The sequence below is a fragment of the Eupeodes corollae genome, chromosome X, assembly GCF_945859685.1.
Source record: "Eupeodes corollae chromosome X, idEupCoro1.1, whole genome shotgun sequence".
NCBI classification, from domain to species: domain Eukaryota; kingdom Metazoa; phylum Arthropoda; class Insecta; order Diptera; family Syrphidae; genus Eupeodes; species Eupeodes corollae.
In genome coordinates, this window is record NC_079150.1 from 5,081,401 (window position 1) to 5,104,330 (window position 22,930).

Here is a 22,930-nt window from a genome sequence, read left to right on the forward strand (position 1 = left end):
CCTTAAGCCCGTATTCGGGCTGCAAGAATGTGAAGTTGTTTAACTGCCTCAAAAGGTTTTAGAATTTAAAGCGTATTGCATTACTTTTATTACTTTTATTAAAAATTTAACTAAATTCCTTGCTATGAAAAATGACATTTGGTATGACAACAATTCTGAGATATAAGTTTTTCTTATTGATCACTTTCATTTAAATAATTTTTGGTGTGCAGCAATTTGATTTTATTGATTTTAGATTTTTAGTTTTAGTTCGACCTTCCCTTTTTTTGGATAACATAATTTTTTGCTCAAAGCTCCGTATGAATCTTTGAAACACTATAATTTGAATACAACATCATTTTTGTAATGTGGGTTTTTTTTTTAAAGATGGTCTTGGCTCACGAAATTTTTGAAATTCAATATACACATTATTTATTTTGGTTTCATGTATTCAAAATTTACAAGGGGAGAGAGGCTACAAATTATTTTATGCTAACTAATCTAATTCTAAGCTTTTGTATGGGAAAAACCCCCACTTTTTTTTCTTAAATACAAGCTTATTCTTAATCTAACTTAAACAAACTAAGAACTAAACCCAAGAATGTGCAGGGCAAGGTTAATTTGGAGACGGAATTTTAAGGAATGAATTATGATGGGTCGAGTATAACTTGTGTTACAGAGTTTAGATAGAGTTGTAGAGGGAAATACAGTCAAACTAGAAAGGAGTTCAAAAATAAAGAGAATGTCTGAAATTTCCCTAATTTCTTACAATGGAAGGGAGATAGGTTAAGAGAAATTTTCCAGGATAAACCACGAAGTCCAAGGAAAACGATGTTGAAAAATATATTTAGAAACGTATTTTTTTTTTAATTTAAGGTGTTGAAAAGTTTGAATTCAATTTCTAAAAATAAATTTTCGATTACAAAATTTCTAGTTATAATTTCATTAGAAATAGTAAAAGATTTTGTTTTGCTGTATGTACCGAATTCAAATATTACTGTTTGGTAGGCTATAGTATTTATGACACTCTTTCATTCAGACTTACATATAGGCTGTAATTTCACCTTTTTCTTCAATTTCAATAATAAATCTAATTTAAAATCTCTTGTTTCGTAGGCCGAATATAAGTGTGAGGTCTTACATATCAATTATGTCATCATTTTCTATTTTTTGAAAACATAAGAATATATAAAATTAAGAGATAACAATACAATAATAGTTATGAGTGGATTAGCTAATGTCGAGGAAAATGGTGCTTTGGGTTTTCGCATTTATTATTATTTAATCGTGCCTAAAGATGTACTTACAGTTTTTGATTGCTTTCTTAGGAAATCTATTAGTTTATAAAAAAAATTAAACGTCTATGATTCTTCGCTAATTTATTTTTTAATAATTTACTCACAAATAGAATGGATCAGGACCAGGTGATGTTGGTGGCCGAGGCAATGGTCATCCAGGCGATAACCCCTTTTACAGTAATATTGACAGCATGCCTGACATACGACCCCGGAGAAAATCGATACCACTCGTTTCAGAACTTGTAAGTACAATTCTATGTTTTATTTTTTTAAATATTACAAAAGAAAATACAAATAAATATTACGAGATAATAGAAACAAGAAATAATATGAGCAAATATAAAACAAGCAAATTTATAAATGTTCCTTAAATTGAAAAAAAAAATATTATTAAGAGTATTTATATATATATATATTTTATCCAAAAACAAACTTAAACTAAAAACATATTGATTAACTATGCTTGTATATTTTTTTACCTCTGCGCGCGTCTCTTAAAAAAATAAAACCCAAAAACATATTTTTAAAAAAAAATATAAATATTGGACCCAAAAGGTGCTCAAGGTATATGTCCAAGATTTAAGTTTTTCAAAATTTTATAATTTAATATTTGTTTTTCTTTTATTTTTTGTTTACTTCACTCAAATATGTAATTGTTATTTCATTTTTTTGATAATTATTTTCTGCTAAAAAATGCCAAATTTTAGAATTATTTCGAAGCTTTCTCTTTAATTACATTGTATTTTTTGCAATAAAAATATAAATTTATATCAAAAGCAATTTTTTTATTTAAGATAAATTTCACACTAAAGTTTTATTTTATGCTGGTAATTAAAGTTTTAAAAAACGTTGGCGAAAACTTGCACCTTTTACAGTTATGCATGCATTTTTCTTATTTGATCATTTCTTCGTTTTAATAATTTTTGTTTCTTTAACTCGCTAAGTACTATAGAGAAGTTTTTATGACACTACTTTCTTATTGCTTTATCATGATATTGTTATCTTTAAGAATTTTAAAGAAAATGAATGAATTACTTTGATTTTATTAATATTACTCACATACACCGAAGAGAAACAACCACGAAGCACAGGAAAAAATAACTTCAGATTTATGTATGATGTTCATCCAAAAAGAGAAATCAAAATAATTACTTTTTTAACTAAGCAAACAATTAAAAGCCATTGTTTTGTTTGACCATAACACCTTCTAGTTTTGGCACATTAGAAAATTCGGAAAATTTGAATAAGAAAAATGAAAGATTAAAGATAAATAAAATGTGTATTTTGCCTCATTCAATAAAATAATCTGGTTAAAAACAATACAAAATTATTAGGACTGTTATTAAAAGACAACATTTAAATAATAACTAGTACTTAATTAATTATTATAGCACTAGTAAAGTAACTATATATTTACTTGCAAAGGCAATAATTAAAAGAATTATCTCAAATCGTTTAAGATCTTTATTGACAGCTGCTGCCATTTAAAGAAAGAAAAAATCTAATGCACACTGATAATTGCATTCAAATTTTATATAATGCCCTGCTTTGATGATTGATAAGAATCATTAAAGCTTTGAAACTTGAAATAATCTCACAACCTCTTAGTATTTAGAATTATTTATTTTTCATGTAATTTTTACAGACCTTGTCGTCAATTTGGGTTAAGAGCTATGCGTATTTCGATTTATAAGAATATAAGACAGACAAATTATATTGAAAATCTTTGTTATGATTTAAATTGTGAGTCGATTATTCTTGTTAAATTTCAGAAATTGGAAAATAAATTTAGTATATAGTCAAAACATTTTTGACTCCTTGAAAATTTTAAATTCGTTCTTTAAATGGGGTTTCATTCATTTGTAAAGTCATGAATATGTGAGATATCTATCTGGGTAGGACTCTCGATTTTAGTTTATGTGTAATGAAATATATACTTTTTAGAAATTAAAAAATAGGATACCACTTCAGGGATTGAAATGCAAAATAAGTTTTAATTAAAACTTTATACTTTAATTTTTGGCAAAACGGCAATGTCAATTGAATTCTTTTGTTTTACTGAAGGTGATTTGCCCTCCTTATTGAAGAATGCAATAAAAGCAATACAATTTATTATACAAAACAAAACCTTTGTAGATGAGGTGAGTAAAGTAAAGTAGTACTTCAAAAACCTTTGCGATGCGACAAGTGATCTGAGCCGACATTTCATTATATTTAGTTTGAACAATGCACCATGGCACACCCTCTTCAATTATGATATTGAATATTTTTCTCTTCCCTATACATTTTTTGACTTATTTTGGTTATTTAAAACGATGGTTAAACTAAATTTGTTGGATTTGAAAGTCAAGGTAAAAACTAAATAAAATTAAATAAATTAATTTTTTCAAAATCTTTAATTAATAAGCAGTTTTTAAATATTTTTATTAAGAGCAAGCCAAATCAGTTTGTGAAAAATAAGCTTGTTATATCTTAGGATTGAAAAATAGGAGTTTTTTTGACAGGAGCTAAAACACCAAGATCTCATATATTTAAGTTCTTACAAAAAATGAGGCCCTATTAAAGTTATGATTTTTAATTTTTTTTAAAGATGTAGAGGGAAAAAGGCAAATGCAGAAATTAATTGCTGCTGGGTTTCCTTTTTCAAAAACCCTACGAATGATTACCACAGTTGAAAACAAGAAGAATATGGTCTAATTTTTCCTTACAATTAAAAGATGATCGATAACTGACTCATCCTTATATTAAAAAAGTTCGAAATATTGACCTTTGTAACTCGTTGTCACTGCTGAATGGATTTAAAAAAAAATCTTATAATACAAAATATACACCATAATAAGATAAAGACTATAACATATACAGATACAATGCAAATTGTCCAAAATAATAAATAAAAGTAAGTACAAACAAATTCTGCCATCTTCGAGCTTTATGATACTTAAGATAGTCTTACAAAATGACCGCTACATCATTTCATTACATATACTAAACGTTTATACATCGTATATCCTCACAAATGAAGTGTTTATGATAGCTATTAGTTAGATCATCATACAAAATTCTTTGTTTCAACGCAAAGGTGTCTTTAAGCCTTCCCGACTAAGCTTCAGAACTAATTTTGATGAATTATAAAGATAGATAGGACATTTTAGGAGGAAATTGAGGTACTAATCCTACACAGACGAAACCACGGGTACCAGCCATTATAAATAGTTTGAAGTGATTTGAAAGTTAAACTCATATATTTGTGCATGTCAGCAATATTGTTAATCAACTAAAAACAAACAAAAAAACACCCTTAATTATAAATATTGCACATACTTTCTTCATACTCATTCGTATTGCTCTTTGAAGTTTTATTAAAATTTTTATTTTTTTCTACAAAAAAAAAAAAACAACAGAACTTCAGTTCTAGTGCACACGGTTTTGAGATATAAGTTTGGAGGCTTAGCACTAAAAAAAATCAAAATTAAATAAAACAATACAAAATTTTTACAAATACAAAACAAAAAATTACAGGAAAATTTTCTAAGTTAAACAAAAAAAAAAATAATAAAATGCATTGCAACGCATGATAGATTTTGTAATTTTTTTACATATTAGTTTATCACTGATTTGGTATATTTATTTATGTATATATATATACATGTATGTATATATATATATATATATATATTTGAATTAAACATGTATGTTTTTAAAATGTAGAAAGCGCATTGTAACAAAAAAATTATTATAATATTTGAAAAAAAAAAAATAATTTTACTATTTTGTTTCATTATTATGATTATTATATTGAATAAGCTTAGATGATTTGTAATTTTGATTTGTTATACATTTTTAACTTTATATTTAAGAATTATTTCATTTCTCTTAATTTGTTTGTTTTTGTGTCTTATTCAAAAATGATAATCTTTAAAAATAAAACCACACGCAATCAACAAACGTCATTAGACCATGGCAGCAACAAAACGAAACGCAGGACTGACATCAGCTGTACCTCGGGCAACCCTAAATGACGAGGAGCTGGTAAGTAATTTTTGTTTATAGATAGTGGATAGTACATTATTTAAACACAAATCCACACTCTTGAAATCCGAGACCAGATTGAGATTGATAATTTAAACAAATTCTAAAATTTCTTAGTACTTGTAATATTCTCATATTACTTCTGTAGCTAAACAAGTAATTCTTTAGATTATTAAAAGTTACTTTTTGCTTTTGACGTTATAGTTTCAGTACTTCATTTCTCGGCATTAAGCAATAAATTTGTTCATGATTGACTTCCAAAAATTTCAAGTGGTTGGAGTACTTTGCTTAAAAAAACACTAGATACTAGAGTTAATTTATCAACATCTACATTTACATCAATTTCAAATAATTTTGTTGTGTGTTTCAATAGAAAATGCACGTTTACAAAAAAGCCCTGCAGGCTCTTATTTATCCAATTTCATCAACTACGCCACATAATTTTGTACTATGGACGGCGACATCACCAACTTATTGTTACGAATGTGAAGGTCTACTTTGGGGAATTGCCAGGCAAGGTGTTCGTTGCACGGAGTGCGGTGTAAAATGTCATGAAAAATGCAAGGATCTCCTTAACGCTGATTGCCTACAAAGTAAGTTCAATAAATTTTAACATTTTTTACACAAACAATAAAATAGTAGGTTTTGTCTTAAAGTAGATACAATTATAGTAGATACAATTAAAATGATAAATCAACTTTTGGCGTTTCAATAGAAATGTATAGAAAATTTGTCGTAAATATTCAAAAAAAAAACTCTCTCAAACAATTTATTTTATTTATATATTAGTATCAAGTACGATAGGTCTTAAGTTCTTCTTCTTCTCTCGCAGCTTTGATCTATGCTATTGGTAAAATCTTTTCAATATTTCTGGAAAATAACCATTGTTGTTGATTAAATATCAAAGACAAGACTATATCTAAAGAATTTTGAACTATTCCAATTCAAAATGGATCATTAATATGATTTTTTGTTTTTTTTTTTAAGCAAATAGATCAAATTCGATTTTTATATGATCTGAACACACATATTCCTTTCCAGTGAACGCAGGTGTTGCCCAGGAATCGGTACTGGGTTCATTTTTGTTCAAATTGCTCCTAACAAAATTGAGCGTAGGCTCCCGCTTGTAAAAAATTATTTTAAAAAATGGAGATTTGAAATCAATACACTGAGGATTTTATCTAGTGGTTAGGTTAGGTTAGGTTGAAGTGGCTGTTTAAGATGGAAACGGGCACACTTAGGCCAGTTTAATGGCCCATTGTGACACCACATGATTCTTGAGGCTTCCTCCTAAGCTCAATGGAACCATTTTGAGTCCCTTACGAAACGTGAGAAGCTTATTATGCTGATATGATTTAGATCGTTAAAGAAAAATTCTTGCGTTTTCGAGTCAGAGCAGGGCATGTACAGAGAAGATGAAGAACTATTTCCTCCTCTTTCTCGTCCATACTAGTGGTGAAAGAGAGCTAATTATTAAGCCCAAAAATTAATCGAGAGGCCGTTACGATCGGAAGAAAGTATGTAGGAATTAATTTTCAAAACGGTAGAGCAATTCTTTAAAAGGCGGGGATAGCAAAAGGGTCATCGAAAACTTTATTCAATTCGAAATTCTTGTTACAAAAACTAAATTTGTAGATGTACAAGATGATTATAAAACCGATCCTAACGTATGTTTTTTGCACTTGGTTTACATTTCACCTAGTGTAGCAAAAAAATTGGAGATTTTTGAACGGAAAGTATTAAGATTTTGCTGCGGAATGTTTAGAAAGTCAGATAAGAAGTAGTTGGCATACAAAACAATATACGAAGCAAGTCAGTTACACCATTAATGAAATACTATATAGATCTTGTTTCTAGAAAAATTGAACGAATAAGTCACCATGCAAAAAGGACTCTAAGAAAAAACAAAAATATTTCTGGAACCAAAAACGCTAGCGACTTGAATTAAATTTTATATTATATAATGTGGTAATACGAAACTATCACAATTTTGAAAAAAAAATCTATCAAGGGTTTTTTTATAAATAAAAAAGAATAATTGTCACCTCGAATATATTACGAACAAAAAATGATTTTATCTTTAAATTATTGTTCACAACGAAAAAAAACTCTATTTTTTTCAAAAACGGTACGATTTTGATAAAAATGGAATTGACAGTTTTTTTCACAAAAAATAAAAACTTGGTAAAAATTGATTTTAGACTCAAATTGTTCTTCCAATTATGTGAGACATTGCATTCAAACTTAAATCATCTTATAAAAAAATATTATAAATAACACTCAGTAAAATGTTGAGAAAAATCAATTTGACAATTTTTCTTAACAAATAATAAAAACTTAAAAAAATCTAATACTAAAAGTTGGTAAAAATTGGTTTTCGACTTAAAACATTTTTTAAAAATTAAATATATTTGTTTTAAACTGAGCTCAACTTATAACAATTGTTCAACGTTTAGCAAAGTTTTGAGAAAAATCGAACTGAAAGTTTTCTTACTAAAAACAAAAAAAAATTACAAAAGATGATAAAAATTGATTTTTGACTCAATTTAAAAATTAAAAATATTGGATTCAACCAAATTTCAACTTATTTCAAATATTGTTCGCGACATTCAGTAAAATTTTTATAAAAATCCAACAGTCATTTTTTCATAAAAATTAAAATCTACAAATAATAGTACTCAAAATTGATAAATTTTAAGACCGATATCTCGTGAATAAATGAAGGTATTGTCTTCAAAATGATGTTCTTAGAACGGTGTTCTCTGAAAAATCAAATGTGTATTTGTTTCTATAAGACATACAAATTTTGAAGAAATCCTACTAAAGTTGGTAGAAATTGGTTTTCGAAATAAAATGTTGGAATCTAACTATTCCATCATATATTGTTCATAATTTTAAGTACATCAAGTGAATGAATCATATTTTGAAGGTGAGAGCTCTGTCTCGGAAGTACATTTCTTAATCTGGCCCTTCAAATCCCAAACGAATGTATTGTGTGTGGTATATAAAATATTTATCTGCATGATTTTTTTGTCCATAAAGTACATAAGGACGTAGGTCTAAATATTTACTATTCTCTTGGTAAAGCATTGCTTTACAGTTTTATTTTTTAAGTAACTAGGATAAACTTTTAAAAACTATGTGTACCTACATTTTACCGTAAACAAATTTTATACTTATAAAATTAAAGACATAAAAATAAAGAATTTCAAAAAACAAAACGTTTTAATTTGTCTTCATATTTGTTTTTCAATTAGGAGCTGCCGAGAAGAGTTCAAAACACGGAGCAGAGGACAAAGCCAACTCTATAATTACTGCTATGAAAGAGCGAATGAAACAACGCGAACGTGAGAAGCCTGAAATATTTGAACTTATCCGGTGAGTAACTTGACTTAAAACGTTTTTATTAAAAAAAATACTTTCTTAATTTGTTATATAAGTTTTAATTTCCTTTAAAAAATACAGCTAACTTTTTCTATGAACATATATTTAACGAAATATTGAAAATTGAATACCAGCATAATTTTTGATATATAATATATAAGAAATCATTTAAAATAATAAACAAAAACATACATAAATATATATATATATATATAAAATACTTACATATATATAATGTAGAGCGGTATTCAGCGTTGAGGAAAAATCTCATACAGGTCATATGAAAGCCGTGAAACAAAGCGTTTTGGATGGAACAAGCAAGTGGTCAGCTAAGATAGCAATAACAGGTTTGAATGAACATTCAATAACAAATCAAAAATAAAAAAAAAAACATTAAAAAAAAGTTCCATTTGTAAGATAAACGTTTTAACAAAAAAAAAACCAAAACAGAAATACGACATTAAATCTTAAACTTACCTTTTGTGTTTAAAAGTTTAAAATAATAATTTATATGATATATTAAAAAATATGAAAACAAACGAGAAACTATACCTTAACCTACAAAATTGCTTTATACTGCCGTGCGCCTGTATTCTTGTTTTATGGTTTGAATACTTTTGTTTTTTTTTTTTCATTTTTAACTTATAATGTTGTGTGAAAACATTTATTTACTTGCCTGTTGTTCACTTTTAGTGCAACTATTTGGCTACGATTCAATGTATTTCTTAAAACTAATATTCAACATTTTATTTGTGCTGCGACACTTGAGCGTGTCTCAATGGGCGTGTTTTTTGAAACGTTTTTGTTTAAATGTTTTGGTTTATTTTTTTTTACTGTATAGATGTGTAAATAGTTTGATTGTTTATGTGGCAGTGTAAATTAATATTTTTTTGTTTACAAAATTTATAATAAGAGCTCTGGGATTAAGTTATTTTCACTTAAAACATTATCAAAGCTGCAAACCAAAAATAGTGTGTACTTTTTCAATGATTGAAAACATCAATCGCTTCAACAACTTGAAAGCAAAACATATTTGATGAACTTTAATTTTGTTCGATATGAAACTGGGATCAATGGATAGAACACGGCACAGTTGCAGACTTTTATGAGTATGATTTATTCTTCAATTTGGTCTCAAAATCCGTTTAGTCGTTATATTCACGCTCTGTGAGACATCTTTAAGGATCGTGACCATGTTTGTATGGTACTCTGGACTGTATGATCATCAGAACTGAAATGTGTTTCTTTTTATAACTTGTGATTAGTTTCCTACTTTGGAGACAAAAGTGAAAAAAATAGAGGTCTTCCGTTAAATAAACGTAGATCTAAAACTAGTATACGATTTTACTTTATATATAGAACTACCTACTTAAAAAAAAAACATTAAAGCGCTCTGAAAAGGGCAAAAATACCCGGTTCTGAAACATTCTATTTCGTGCTCCAGCGGAGTGATTTTATATAGCATATATGCTTCCTCAGTAATTGGTCAACAATGAAAGAATTTTGAAATCCGACTATTACTTCCTTAGATTAACGTCTTCAAACAAACAATTATCTTCAATAGTATAACTAGTGTTTTCTTAATAAATAAATAAAAAACTGTTGCCTATATCATTAGGTATTAACATTTATTGTTAGGAACTTTTATATAAGGAGTTATTACGTTGGGGTTTTTGCATTGAGTTTATACAGATGAACACTTAACCTCCAAAATTTTAAACAGAAAGTATTTAATATAATATTGTCAAAAACCACATCAAGAAGGTCGAAGGTCGCCTCTAATGTGCAAGTTGTAGCTATCATTGAAATCAATCCGGAACATTTTTTGAATAGATATTTGACTGTGTTTCCCTTTGATTCGATATAAACATTTTATACTGATGGGTCGGAAATCGGACAAAGATTTTTGTTTCTAAGTTTAATTGCGCAATTATTTTTCGCTTTAAATATATTCATATATTTTCCGGAAGGAACGTCTTCCTGAACCTTGAACATTAATAGTGAAACCAATACTTCCACTGATTTTACACAATTCCAATGACAGATTTCTGTCAGAAAAAGTTGTTCGGTGGATTTCAATCAGGATTTTTTTTTCAATCAACAATATTTTTTAGATCGCTATAAACGACTTCCCGTAAAAAATACAATGATTGGTTTCAATAATGAAAACTAAGGATAGTTATAATTTATTGGCCCCTAAGTGCGATGTTTACCGTTTGGGTTAATATGTTTATTGCATATCTACATGTATGTATATCATGTTCCTTTAAATTCTTTTAAAAACTATTTTATAAATACGACTGTATGGTTGCATTTACATTTAAAACGAAGGTTTTTAATTCCTTGATTGAAGCTACTTATTCGTGCATATATTTTATGTACCAATTTATTATTGCAATTATGTATGTGCACAATTTTTGACGAAGAAGAGAATTTACATTTCGTTGTCATACACTTCAAGCTCTTTTTTTCGTAAGAGTTTAATATTTTAAGGACTGAAAGTGCCGAATTTTGTTAAAAACGGTTAATAAAGAAAAAAACATTGGCTATTGGTTTATATGCATACAAGGTTTCAAAATGCTAAGGCAACCATTTACCTTCCCAACAATGGCCAATCATTAGGCAGGTTCATAAGGGACCTTAAATAAGTTTTCGTAGTCATGGGTCGTAGTCGTGGGCCACCATTTTGCAATTAAAGCCATTACGCTTTTATTCAATAATTCGTTTAATTTCAAGTTTCGTCAAAAGTCCTAAAAATTTTATCTAGGGTGTCATCTTTTCGACTTATTGCAAATATAGTAATTTCAGGTAGTTTTTAAGTTCAATTAGCATGTATATTGGCTTATAATCCTTAAAGAACAAGACAACAATGGGATTCTGAAATATTAAGCTGTTAAGTTGAGGCTAAATATCACAATTTAGAATTCGTAGGAAATTGTAAAACTTTGAGACAATTTAAGAAAACATTCAAAAATAAATATGCAAGCTGAAGTTTTTCGTAAAGATATTCTCAAAATTTAAAATTTTCTAAAAAATTAAGAAATAGCTACTTTAAGTTATTTGAATAAGATATGAAAGAAAAAACATTCAGATTCTTAGGAAAAATACTTGAACGATAATATTATGTTATGAGAATTCAATATTATTATGTTCTGAGAAATAAGTATTTTTTATTTTCTTTACAACAAACTAAATTTCCTTTGAATTTCCAAAAATCGAAAAATTCATCTATTTTGTAAATTCATGAAACAAACTTGTTATTTCTCCAATTTTAAAGTCTTGTTCCAATCTACGAGTAAACAAACTGAAAATGATAGTAATAACAGATTCCCGGCAATTGCGTCAGAAGAAAATACGCGAACAAAATTTATAAAATTAAATTTTTTAGTGTCTTCATATAAAATTCTTATTTTCCTACGAAAAAAAAAAAACAATATTATCTGGCAAGCTTTCCAGTTTCTGCATAAAATGCGCACAAAACCTCTCTTAAGTATTGCATATTAAAAAAAACACATAGGTACACATAATTTTATTTTTATTTTTTCAGCCTCCTATACAGAACATTAAAATATGTGTCTAAGTTTTGTCAAAAAACCCGTCCTAATGTTAAGGGTGTTAACCCCTCCTGGATCCGCCTTTGAGAGAGGTTAACTTGAGAAAGCAATATTTGGAGGGTAAAATCTCGTGGAGTACAACTGCCTGTATCGGCCAGTATTAATTTTTCAGGCTGACAAAGAAAATTTAGCTTAGGTGACTTAAAGACGGATACATTAACAAACAATATTTAAATAGCTGAATTTTGCACACCCTTTTTGTCTTACCTTGAAAGTAAACGAGTTTTAATAACAAAAAAAAAAACACGAATTTGGCAACTTATATTTACAAAAATATGCTGCAGCGATTTTCATTCTTGTCTCCATAGTATGAAACAAATACGCTCTTATTTGAAATACAATTTAATTTTGTTTGATCTACACCAAGTCTCATGTGATTTAACAATTACAATGACTTGATTTACAAATACGGTTTTTAAAGTTCTTCTGTAGATAACATGTACATAGGGACTAATCCTTTTTTTTACTCAACGAATTATTCTAACTCGATTGGTTTTTACTGTCTAAATTTATGTATACAAAATCGATATATAGTCTTAACTCGAATATTTTATAAGTTGTAAAAATGTGTCTAGATTACTGTTCGAAAACAATATTTATTTTAAAAGAGTTTTTCTTATTTTCACCAGCTGTGCTTCCAGAAGTGATAAATAAGAAATCTAAACAATCATCTGAAGACAATACTTCATTCTTGAAGCAATATATTGAAAATTATAATCATAATTTGAATTTAATTCTATCAAATTAAATAATTCATTTTTACATACATTAAAAACAATTAAGAATTTATTGAATGAATTATTTTCTTGTTTATAAGAATCTTAAAAAGTTATTTCGAAAGTGTTTGCTTTCAGAAAAAAAGCTGATCTAGTACCTTCCAATAAGAAATAACAGTTCAGTAAAAATAAGAATCACCCTGTACCCTGTTAAATGCAGAGTAAAATTGTCGTTTTCGATGTACACTTAATAATTTACTCAAAAAATATAACATAACGTAATTCTCTATTTTGATGTTTCATTTCCAATAGTTATTATATTCACATATTTTTTTTCCTTCAATGTTGAAGATATACATTTATACTATATAATATAAAATATTATACCTGAATCACACTAGATATATAAAATAAATTTTTTATTTAACATTGTTCCTAGAAAAATAATTGCTTCATATTACTTGCTAGAATGCGAATGCGTTGGGTGATAGCAATATGAGTGTATGGCTTAAAATACTAAGAAGGCTCGGAAGCAAAACTAATATATCTGAAATCATTTTAAAAACGCAAGCACCGCTTCGAGAAATTCCACCACAAAAAAATGCGAAATACTCTGTTTTCGACACTTTTAGTTCTTTTATATGTTTATTTAGATGAAAACTCAACATAAACTATGCTTTAAAAAAAAATTTTGTTTGTATTTTTTTTATAGTTGTTCAATATTTTAATTTAGCTAGTTATATAACAACACGAAAAAAATATTCACTAAAAATAGATACAAATTGATGTACAATTAATTTTAACAGCTAAAGCGACGGTTTAATGAACAAACAATAACAAAAATGAAAGTATTCAATTGAAAAATTTAAACAAAATAAATATAAAGAAAAACTTTTGTTTAAAAATTTGCATTGCAATTCATTAAAAATGCAAATTAATCAAACTGTCTAAACCGAATTTATGTATGTGTTTGATAGATATTGTAGCACAAAATTTAAAACAGAAAAGACGCAGCATATCTTCGTGAATAATAAATTCTGTTCATCTGAACACGAAGAATACCTTAAAGACGGATGGGATATCCTTTATATTAATCCATGATTAATCTTGGCCTTCCTTTTCTTAATTGCGTTTTAAGCGTTTCATAGAAAGGAAACACAAAAGTTGATGCTTTGAGCTAAGAAACTAATGTATAGATGTTTCGTATATGTCCATACACTCGCAAGGTATTCGATCATTTTAAGGGTAAGCTTGAGTGCTCAGCACTCGAGGTTTTCAATTACTAATACAAATTTCTACAGACTACCGTAACCGAAAATCCCACATGAACAAAATAAGTTATTTTGGTTTTTTGTCGAATATTTCGGTTTCCAAATTATAACTTTTCAACTCTAAACGCAAGATTCAAAAACGTTTTTCAGCTAGACGTTTGTAGGCCATAAAGCGAGCATTGAAAGAAGCGGCAGTTTCAAAAAATGTTAAATGTCGAAATATAGGTTCTCCTAAAATAGTCCCAAGACAATGACTTAGATAAAATTTCTATGAAATACAAAATTTAGTATACAAATAACTCAATTTTTGAAAACTTGCTATTTATAAGCGCAAATGTTTTAATGTTGCTTCTTAACCCTTTTTTTAAGTCAGCATCACAAAATAACCATAACACCCATGAAACAAAAATCTTTTCATAAATTCTCGTCTAAGGAAAGGAAGTCATCTACTCTAAAAACATAAATTCTGAAACTCATTTTTAGGAAGTATGACGACGTTTACGATAGAAAAAAGATTTTCCAATAATGGTGTTAACAGAAAAATCTACCCATAGAAATATTAAGGAATTAGAAAGAAAACTAACTCTTAATTTGATTTGTCTCTTCGTTCTTGTTAATCATTAAAGAAATTTGCATTCAGAAACTGATTCATTTCACGTAACTAATTTTTAAAATATGATTGACATGATTTATTCGTTGTTTAAAATTATAACAAAGTTTTGCTATCTTCTTATTTTAATAAAAACATCATGCTTTGAGCTTTCAGATTAATAAATCTTGTTATCTAAAAGATTAAAATAAAAATTAAAAAATCGAAGAGCAAGACAAAAAATATATTAAATACATATATAAATGTATTAAAGTCAATTTCATTTTCTACAGGAACTAGTAAAAATACTTTCTTGCAACATTTACCGGTAAATTGTTATAACATTAAAACCATAATTTTCGACAACAAACCCAAATAACTTTTAATGCTCACACGGGATTTTAGAGGTCTTTTTGTCATATTTTTGAATATTTTACCCCTCAATTTAAAGACCTTTTACCGAAACTGTTTTATCAACTTTATCTGCCTATTTTAATGCTTTTTCTTCATATTCCGTAACAAAAAGCAACGGCATCAACTTTAATCACATTTCCAATAACCTCGCATTATTTTTGTTTTAATGCCATAAAGACTCCTTCGCAACTGATATAAGTTTCAAGGTATGTGTGTAATTTGAGTTTTCTGTTAAATGATATTTCAAGAAAAAGTATAAATCAGATTAAGTTGAAATACAAAAATTTAAACTTTAATACTTGAATTTTAAAAACATCCCATATTCATCGACTATTTCCAATTGAAATGTTTCTGTTTGCGACGATTTTTTTGAGATATTTTACTTATTTTATAATTAATACTTACACGCTCGAAAGGGTCTTTAGTTTTTCACTAATTCTAAGTTTAATAGCGATATATTAGTAATATTATCGTAAATATTGATGAATATAAGAAATTATAGGGTGTCCTTTATTTGTGTTGAAGTATATTTGTGGAGTGTGGGTATATTATAATAAAAAAAATCTTTCTACAATTAAGTTATATCCCCAATTTTGACTTCATATATTGTGCATAAAAACGCATTATTTGATGCAGTAGAATTTGCTCTAAATTGTATTTTCAGAAGAAGTACAATATATGATATATTGTGTTTTCGTGTTTAATTGACTTTCGTTTATAATTTGCATTATTTTATACCATCCATTTTGATAATTGTACGCGTGTACATACATAAATTCTTTTTGCATTGAACATCTTATTTGAATAAAGATCAAAAGAAGTTGGTTTCAAGTTCTGCAATCTCTAAAATGCCATATGATTTAAATAGCTCTTATATGTCTATTTTTGCTGACTCAATAGTCGTTGTCATTACAAACTCTAATATGTATACTTTAATATAAAAATATGTAAAACTAAAATAAAGTTTAATTTGTATTATGTAAATTTTACATTTTATGAAACTGTCAGCGTCCACAACAATTAACACTATTCAGCTCCTATTTATAACGTTTTGAACACCGTCCATGTTTATGTAGTTTCTAAAAATGTTTTATAATTGAGCATAAAAAACTTTGTGCTCTGAAATTGAAAACGAGTTCTAATATCCTAGACCCCAAATTTGAGGTTCTAATAAATCAAAGTTCTATCTCTAACTGAGATCTTAATCAGAGTTCTAACGCTTGAGAACTTGATGAAAAAATGAGCTAGAATTTAACCATGTTCTAATTTATCAACGGAGCTTTAGGGGCTTGAACCTTGTTAAGAAATTTGGTCATTATTGTTTTTAAATGTGTACATACCTAGATATTTCTTAAAATGTATTTACATACAAGACTTATATGATTTTTGTTTAGATTTTCAATATTATCTTGTGGAGAAAATTACATAACGGAACTATAAAGAAATACACTTTTTATAGATTTTTGAACCACAGGATTTTGTTTTGACATTGTATTTCGACTAGCTCGAAAAATTCATAAGAAAGCAGTTTTTTTTATTTAAGCTTTAAAGCGTATAACCAAAATAGTGGGTTTTTAATCAGGATATGAGAGCAAAATGGACCTGACTGCAACTATATCGAAACTCAGTTGCAGTTTTTTTTTAAATTCAATCTGTATCTAAAATAAGATTTTTGCATTAAAATTTCCAAAACTTGAATGCAAGAGTGGCCTATCTACCATCAATGAGACCAAAAAAACGTGTGAGGGTTTTTCTCGTCGCTTGATTTTTCACATAATTATTCTTATGATTTGTGCTTTTTTTCTTAAACTAGCTCTAATATTACGAATTTATAATTGTCTCATATTTTGTTTTTTCTAAACAAGAAGTTTTTACCATTTTTCGGTAAACTTTTTTAAGTGCGTTAAATGGATTTGTTGCAATTTAACTAAATTTGATCTAGTTTAATTAAAAATGCGAAATGCCTCAAAGAATTTGTATTTTATCTGGTTACTAAAAAATGGTACAAAAATTAGATAGCACTTTATTGTAGAACGATTTGTTCTTATAACATGCCCAAGAACAACACCCAAAAATGCTTCCTTACAGGTCCGTGACACCGTGTATAGAAGAATTTAGTTCTGCAGCAAGTTTATCGTTATCTCTCCCAATGTACATTTGTGCAAATAAAAAACTCAACTATGTTTTTTAGGGGTTTTGGACCATTCCAAATTCCTAACATATTAATTTATTGAAAATGGCAATAAGTAGATAATATGAAGAGAAAACCAGGAAAAACGAAATGTTCAAAGAATATTTTAAGCTCTTCGAAAATTATTTCAAAGACATTACTTAATTTTATTCTGCACAAAAAAAAAAATAATAATTAAAAAAGGTAGCTTAAACGTAAAAAATCTTTGTATTTTTACGTGTATAAATCTGATTGAAAACTAAAATCAATTAATTAATTAAAAAAAAAACAACCACTTCGAGACAAACAAAAACAAATATAAAATAAAAATGTAATTATTTAAAGGATGACATTCGGTGTGGACCCAGATACACACATAGATTCATTAGAACAGGCTGAGCAAGCAACCGTTGAGGGAACATCTAAATGGTCATGCAAATTAACAATTACAGGTACACAACTTACAGTTTTATTTCATTTATTTTTTATTTGTTTCTAATTTTACTTGATTATATAAGTTCTTAAATTAAAAAAACTAAACCCAAAAAATTTATAATATTAATGATCACAGTTTGTTATAGTACACTAAATGAGATCAAAAGGATTGACATTTTTTGTTGGGTTTCAATATATTATATAAAATAAAATAAAATTAAATTTAAATGGATTTATATTGAATTCACCTTGGGTGAATATATACACAAAATGAACGACCCATTGTCAAAGACGTAAAAAGGAGTATTTATATTTGTTGGATCTACCCGAAGTTGATTGTGTTTTCAACATCTACCGAGTGCCTATAAGGAACTCTTTTACCTAACTAACTGTCTGGTTTTGATTTTAAAATAACGTGTTTCGGAATTTCCTCGACACCTCATAACATATTCATGTTTATTTTGCCTTCTACAAACCAAATAATTATTTTGGCAGTATAAAATCGAAATAATTTTAAATCATGAAAACTTTTCGTTCAGTGATTTGTGAAACGTATATGAAAAATAGATGGGCTGTGCTTTAAAGATAATGTACATAAATGTACATATTATTTTGCTGTTTGGAATTAGCAGAATTTTTCATTTTATTAAAGAAGTATTAATTCAGAGAACACATTCAGAGTTCTAACTTGTTTTTGAAATTGGAAGTGTTTTGTACTCCTTTTGCAATTTTTTTTTCACGCGAAAGTAACCCTTAATCAGTAAAATGTTATGTATTTTTAACATTATAACGTGTACGATAACATTCTATGACAACAAGAATTAATGCACATAATTTACATTAATTTAAGAAACATACCCATTTATATATTTTACTACACAGTATTTATGTTAACAATCATTTTGAAAAATAAATAAATGCAAAACATATACACTAAATTCCTTTACCTACTCACAAAAGTTGCAGTCATTGTATGAACTTCTATATATGTGTTACTTTGAATTCTTACAAAAGTAACAATAGATAACTAACAAACTAAACAAAACATTTTATTACACCTTTTTTCGTAAAATCCATTTCTCAAAAAGAAAAAAAAGTTGGTCTTGGGTCTTGAGAAATTTCATATAATTTGCTCACGTGTTTTCTACTCTATCACTTACTTACCTATTTTTACATAAATTTTATTTGGTAAAAAACCCAGTTATTCTTTTTCTTTAACCTTCTTTTTGGGCACTTGCACTGATACCTTCTTTTAATTGAAAATGTAAAAATATACTTTACTCAACTTGAGTGCATTATGACTAAATTGTGCTGAAGACTTCAACCTTCTTTGGTATCATAAGTTATATAGGTATAAATGCAGAACTTAGCGCTCTCCCAAGTCCTTCTACGATCATCATTTTTGATACATTTTCTAAAGTTCGGCTTCACTGATTTTGGAAATTAAAAGCACTCTTTAGGATAAAAAAAAAACATTTCCCGTAATCAGCGATCGTTAAGCTACTTGAGATACTTTAGTATTGGATAGGTTTGTGAACAAAGATCCAAGAAAAAAAACATTAAACTAATTGTTATTAGCAGAAACAGATATAGAGAAGCATTTCTTAACGTAAACTCTTAGTCAGTTGACCACGCACCAATAAAATACATGAACGAGATCTGTTTGGAGGATTTAAGTCATAAACGGAAAACATTTTTAAGATTATCAGCATATTGAAACATGGTGGAACTTCATGTAATATCAATAAATATTATAAATAAAAGTGGGCCAAAATGCCTAGGTACCCTGAGAAACTCCTGAGGTGCATTTAATAGATCTCGAGGTTTGATTGTCTTGTTTGAAATTTTTCATCCTATTCGTTAAAAAAAAAATAAATCCACTAAAGGAGTTTGAGTGAATCTCAAAACTTTCAAGTTTATGAAGCAGTTGTTCGTTGTTGAGTTAAAAGCTTTATTGAAATGAATGTAAATAGCATCTTCTTAATTTTGGCTTTTAATACAATCAATAACAACAAATTTCCCTTTCCTCCAACAATAATCCGGATGAAAAAATAAGTTGACAATAATTGGAAATGGAAAACAGACAGATTTAAAAACATGTTTTTCAAGACAACAGCAAGAATAAGAAAATTAAAATGATAGAGTTTGGATCTTAGCCCTTTTGATTTTTATCAGAGCTTGAAATATTTAACTCAACTTTTGACCCTTACATAAATATATATGCCATTTTTAATACGTCAACTTTGACCAATGCTTAAATAACAAAAATGGTTCATGGACGTAGGAGACAAATAAAGCAAAGTGCCAGAACATATAACGGACGTATAAGTGAAGTGAAGGTGTTATTTAAAATTAATTTCACTCAAGACAAAATATAATTTCTCAAAATGCATTCATTTGAACTTTTGGAGGCGAAAGCCACTTCTTGTAAAGTAATTAAAAACACTTATGATAATTCCACTCACACACTGTAATCACTTTAAACAGAACTGTTTAAGCAAAATCTTTCAGTATGTGTTTCATTAAACCTTGTTTAGTATAAAAGCGAAATTTGGATGACACGCACGTAAGTTTGCTTATATACAAACAATTAGACAGCTTGAATTAGCGAGGTTAGTCACAGTCCTCAGAGCTATTGTAGTAGTTTACTCCGTTCATCAAAAAAGTTTCCCGTAGGAAACTAAGCACTACCCAGACTTCTGCATAACACTGGTCGACATAATACCGTTTTTTCAGTCTCACAAACAATGCATATTTAAAGGATTAAAATGTTCTAAATTCGAACCTTACCTCTAAATTATTCTATCAGATTTTAAAAATATGCCCCTTAAAAAATTATAAATTCAACAAAAAAACGGTTTTTGAAACTCTAAATATTCCTCCATTAAATACAATTTAAATCATTTAAAAATGTTACTTAGTTTCTGACTGTTCTGATTAGTTATGACTTAGGAGCCTTTGCTTGACTCTATATGAAGTTTTGAGCAAACCTTGAATTTAATACTTTCATAGTTTTATAAAAAAGTTTTAGTGATGAATTTCGTCCAATTTTAACTTTTTGCTCCTGTTTTCAACATTATTTTTATACTTTTGAATATATTTCAAAAACTTAATATAATAGATTCATTACAAATTAAAATTAAAATTACAATTCTTTCTCAGTTTTAAAACAAAGACCCCCAACTTAAGAGCAATAACAATTAAATATTTTAATTACTCTATCTTTCTTTCTCACATTATTTTTGACACGTTTCTATTTAAGAGCAATAGCGTGTTCTTGCTAAACTTTCAGCATAAACTCTTTCACCAACTCTCTACCTGCCAACGTCTTCCCCCAAAACGTATCAGCCCTACCCTTGCCACTTTATTAACTCGTTTATAAATTTCTACATAACACAATTCATTCTTCTATACAACTTTTTACTCCGTTTTAATTTTTTTGTCTTTCTTATTTTTATTAATTTTTGCTATATCATTTTAATTTTATTTAAGAAGTTAAGATACATATATAAATAAATACAAAAACACTCAGCTTATGGTAATATTTAGATTTTTCCTCTTCAAGCAAAAAAAAATATTAAAATATTTCTTAAATACTTTCTATCTTTTCTATATTTCTATACACGTTTCCAAAAATTGTACAAATCCTCCAATATTTAACGAAAAACAAAACAATTGGATAACATTTTGCAATAATTTTGTACAAAAAATGTAAAACAAATTTCAAAAATTTATGTTAAACAATTTTACCAAACAAATTGTATCTATACATTAGATGACCTTTTTTCCTCTCATTTTTTAACAATAATAAAATATTTTTATTTACTGTATGGAGAAATGTTAAACATTAATAGTAGCACTTTCATATTTAAAAACAAAAAAAAAAAAATACCAGAAAACGAATTCAACACATGTTATGTTGAAAAAGAGTTTGTACATAAGAATCCTCTCCAAGTTTTTTTTTGTCTGCTGTATATTTTTGTAACTCTTAGATGCTTGGTAAAAATAAGTAGGTACCTTCCTGACCCATTTAAAAAAAAATATTTCAATTCTTTATTTAAAATATGTTTAAATGTAAAAAACAATAATATTTTGGGATGAAGAAGTTTCAAAACGCAGTACTATTTCCATTACAATAAAATATCAAATAAATAATAAACTTATTTTTAAAATTCGCATGAGTTAGTATCAAGTTGGTTTATATTAATAGAAACAAATTTAAACATCAATCCCAAGTAATTTTGTTCATAACACATTCATTCATTTTCACCAACGTTCTACCACTTGATGAAATATACATGGAAATGACTTTAAGAAAGAAACTGCTTATCTATTAACCCAACATTTTTGAAAAAATACTTAGCAACGTAAAACATTCAATTTTTTGTTGATATTTCACAATTTGTCATAAGTTCAAATATTTAAGAAAGAAGAGTTCCAAAATTGCAATTTAGCTAAAGAGAAAAGTGAGCTGGTAAGAAAATCGTTGACTTAGCAAACGCACGCGATTAACATTCGCATAAATTGGAAGTTGTGTAGTAAGTAGCGCAGAACTACCATGTTAGGGGAGAGCCCTCTGTTTATGGGGCTGACTTAAAGCCACATAAACTTGAGAAACAATATGATTTCAACATCTTGCCAATTTTGGCAGGTTTGGTTAATGCTGCCTTCTTTTAACCAAAATTGTGTCGAAAAGGTTGAAAGTGTTTTGCTGAAATCGGACATCCTTTCTGCTGCTTAAGTAAAAACGGATATGCATATGTTAAAGTTTGCCTAATTTTTTAATTTCAAAACAAGTCAGATGGTATTTTGTTTTGTTTGGCGGAAAGTTTTAAGCATAGAGGGCGATGTGGTCTTATCACAAAGATCATGGTTTTTGAATAATTTAATAACTAAATAAATGCCACAATTATTTTGGAATCTTTAACTGCTTATATCAAAAACCAAAAACGCATTGTTGGGTTTGAGCTGAAAATTGAAGCTGAAAAGTTATGATTCCGTTTAAAAAAAGCCAACCCAGCTGAAGAAAAC

At 27.7% G+C, this 22,930-nt stretch overlaps 1 protein-coding gene across 7 annotated transcripts in view; it reads left to right on the forward strand.

The window, feature by feature from the left end:
* The window catches only part of LOC129953241 (serine-rich adhesin for platelets), a 90,025-nt gene that overhangs the window by 33,759 nt on the left and 33,336 nt on the right, over window positions 1-22,930 (forward strand). For 5 of the 7 annotated variants that reach the window (XM_056066199.1, XM_056066203.1, XM_056066202.1 and 2 more), the window contains 5 exons: window positions 1,388-1,519; window positions 5,232-5,306; window positions 5,680-5,899; window positions 8,564-8,684; window positions 17,810-17,916. In XM_056066199.1, coding sequence (XP_055922174.1) covers window positions 1,388-1,519; window positions 5,232-5,306; window positions 5,680-5,899; window positions 8,564-8,684; window positions 17,810-17,916 — 655 coding nt within the window. Of the gene's footprint in view, window positions 1-1,387; window positions 1,520-5,231; window positions 5,307-5,679; window positions 5,900-8,563; window positions 8,685-8,930; window positions 9,038-17,809; window positions 17,917-22,930 lie in introns of all 7 variants that reach the window. The other 2 variants (XM_056066200.1, XM_056066197.1) reach the window with 1 other exon arrangement.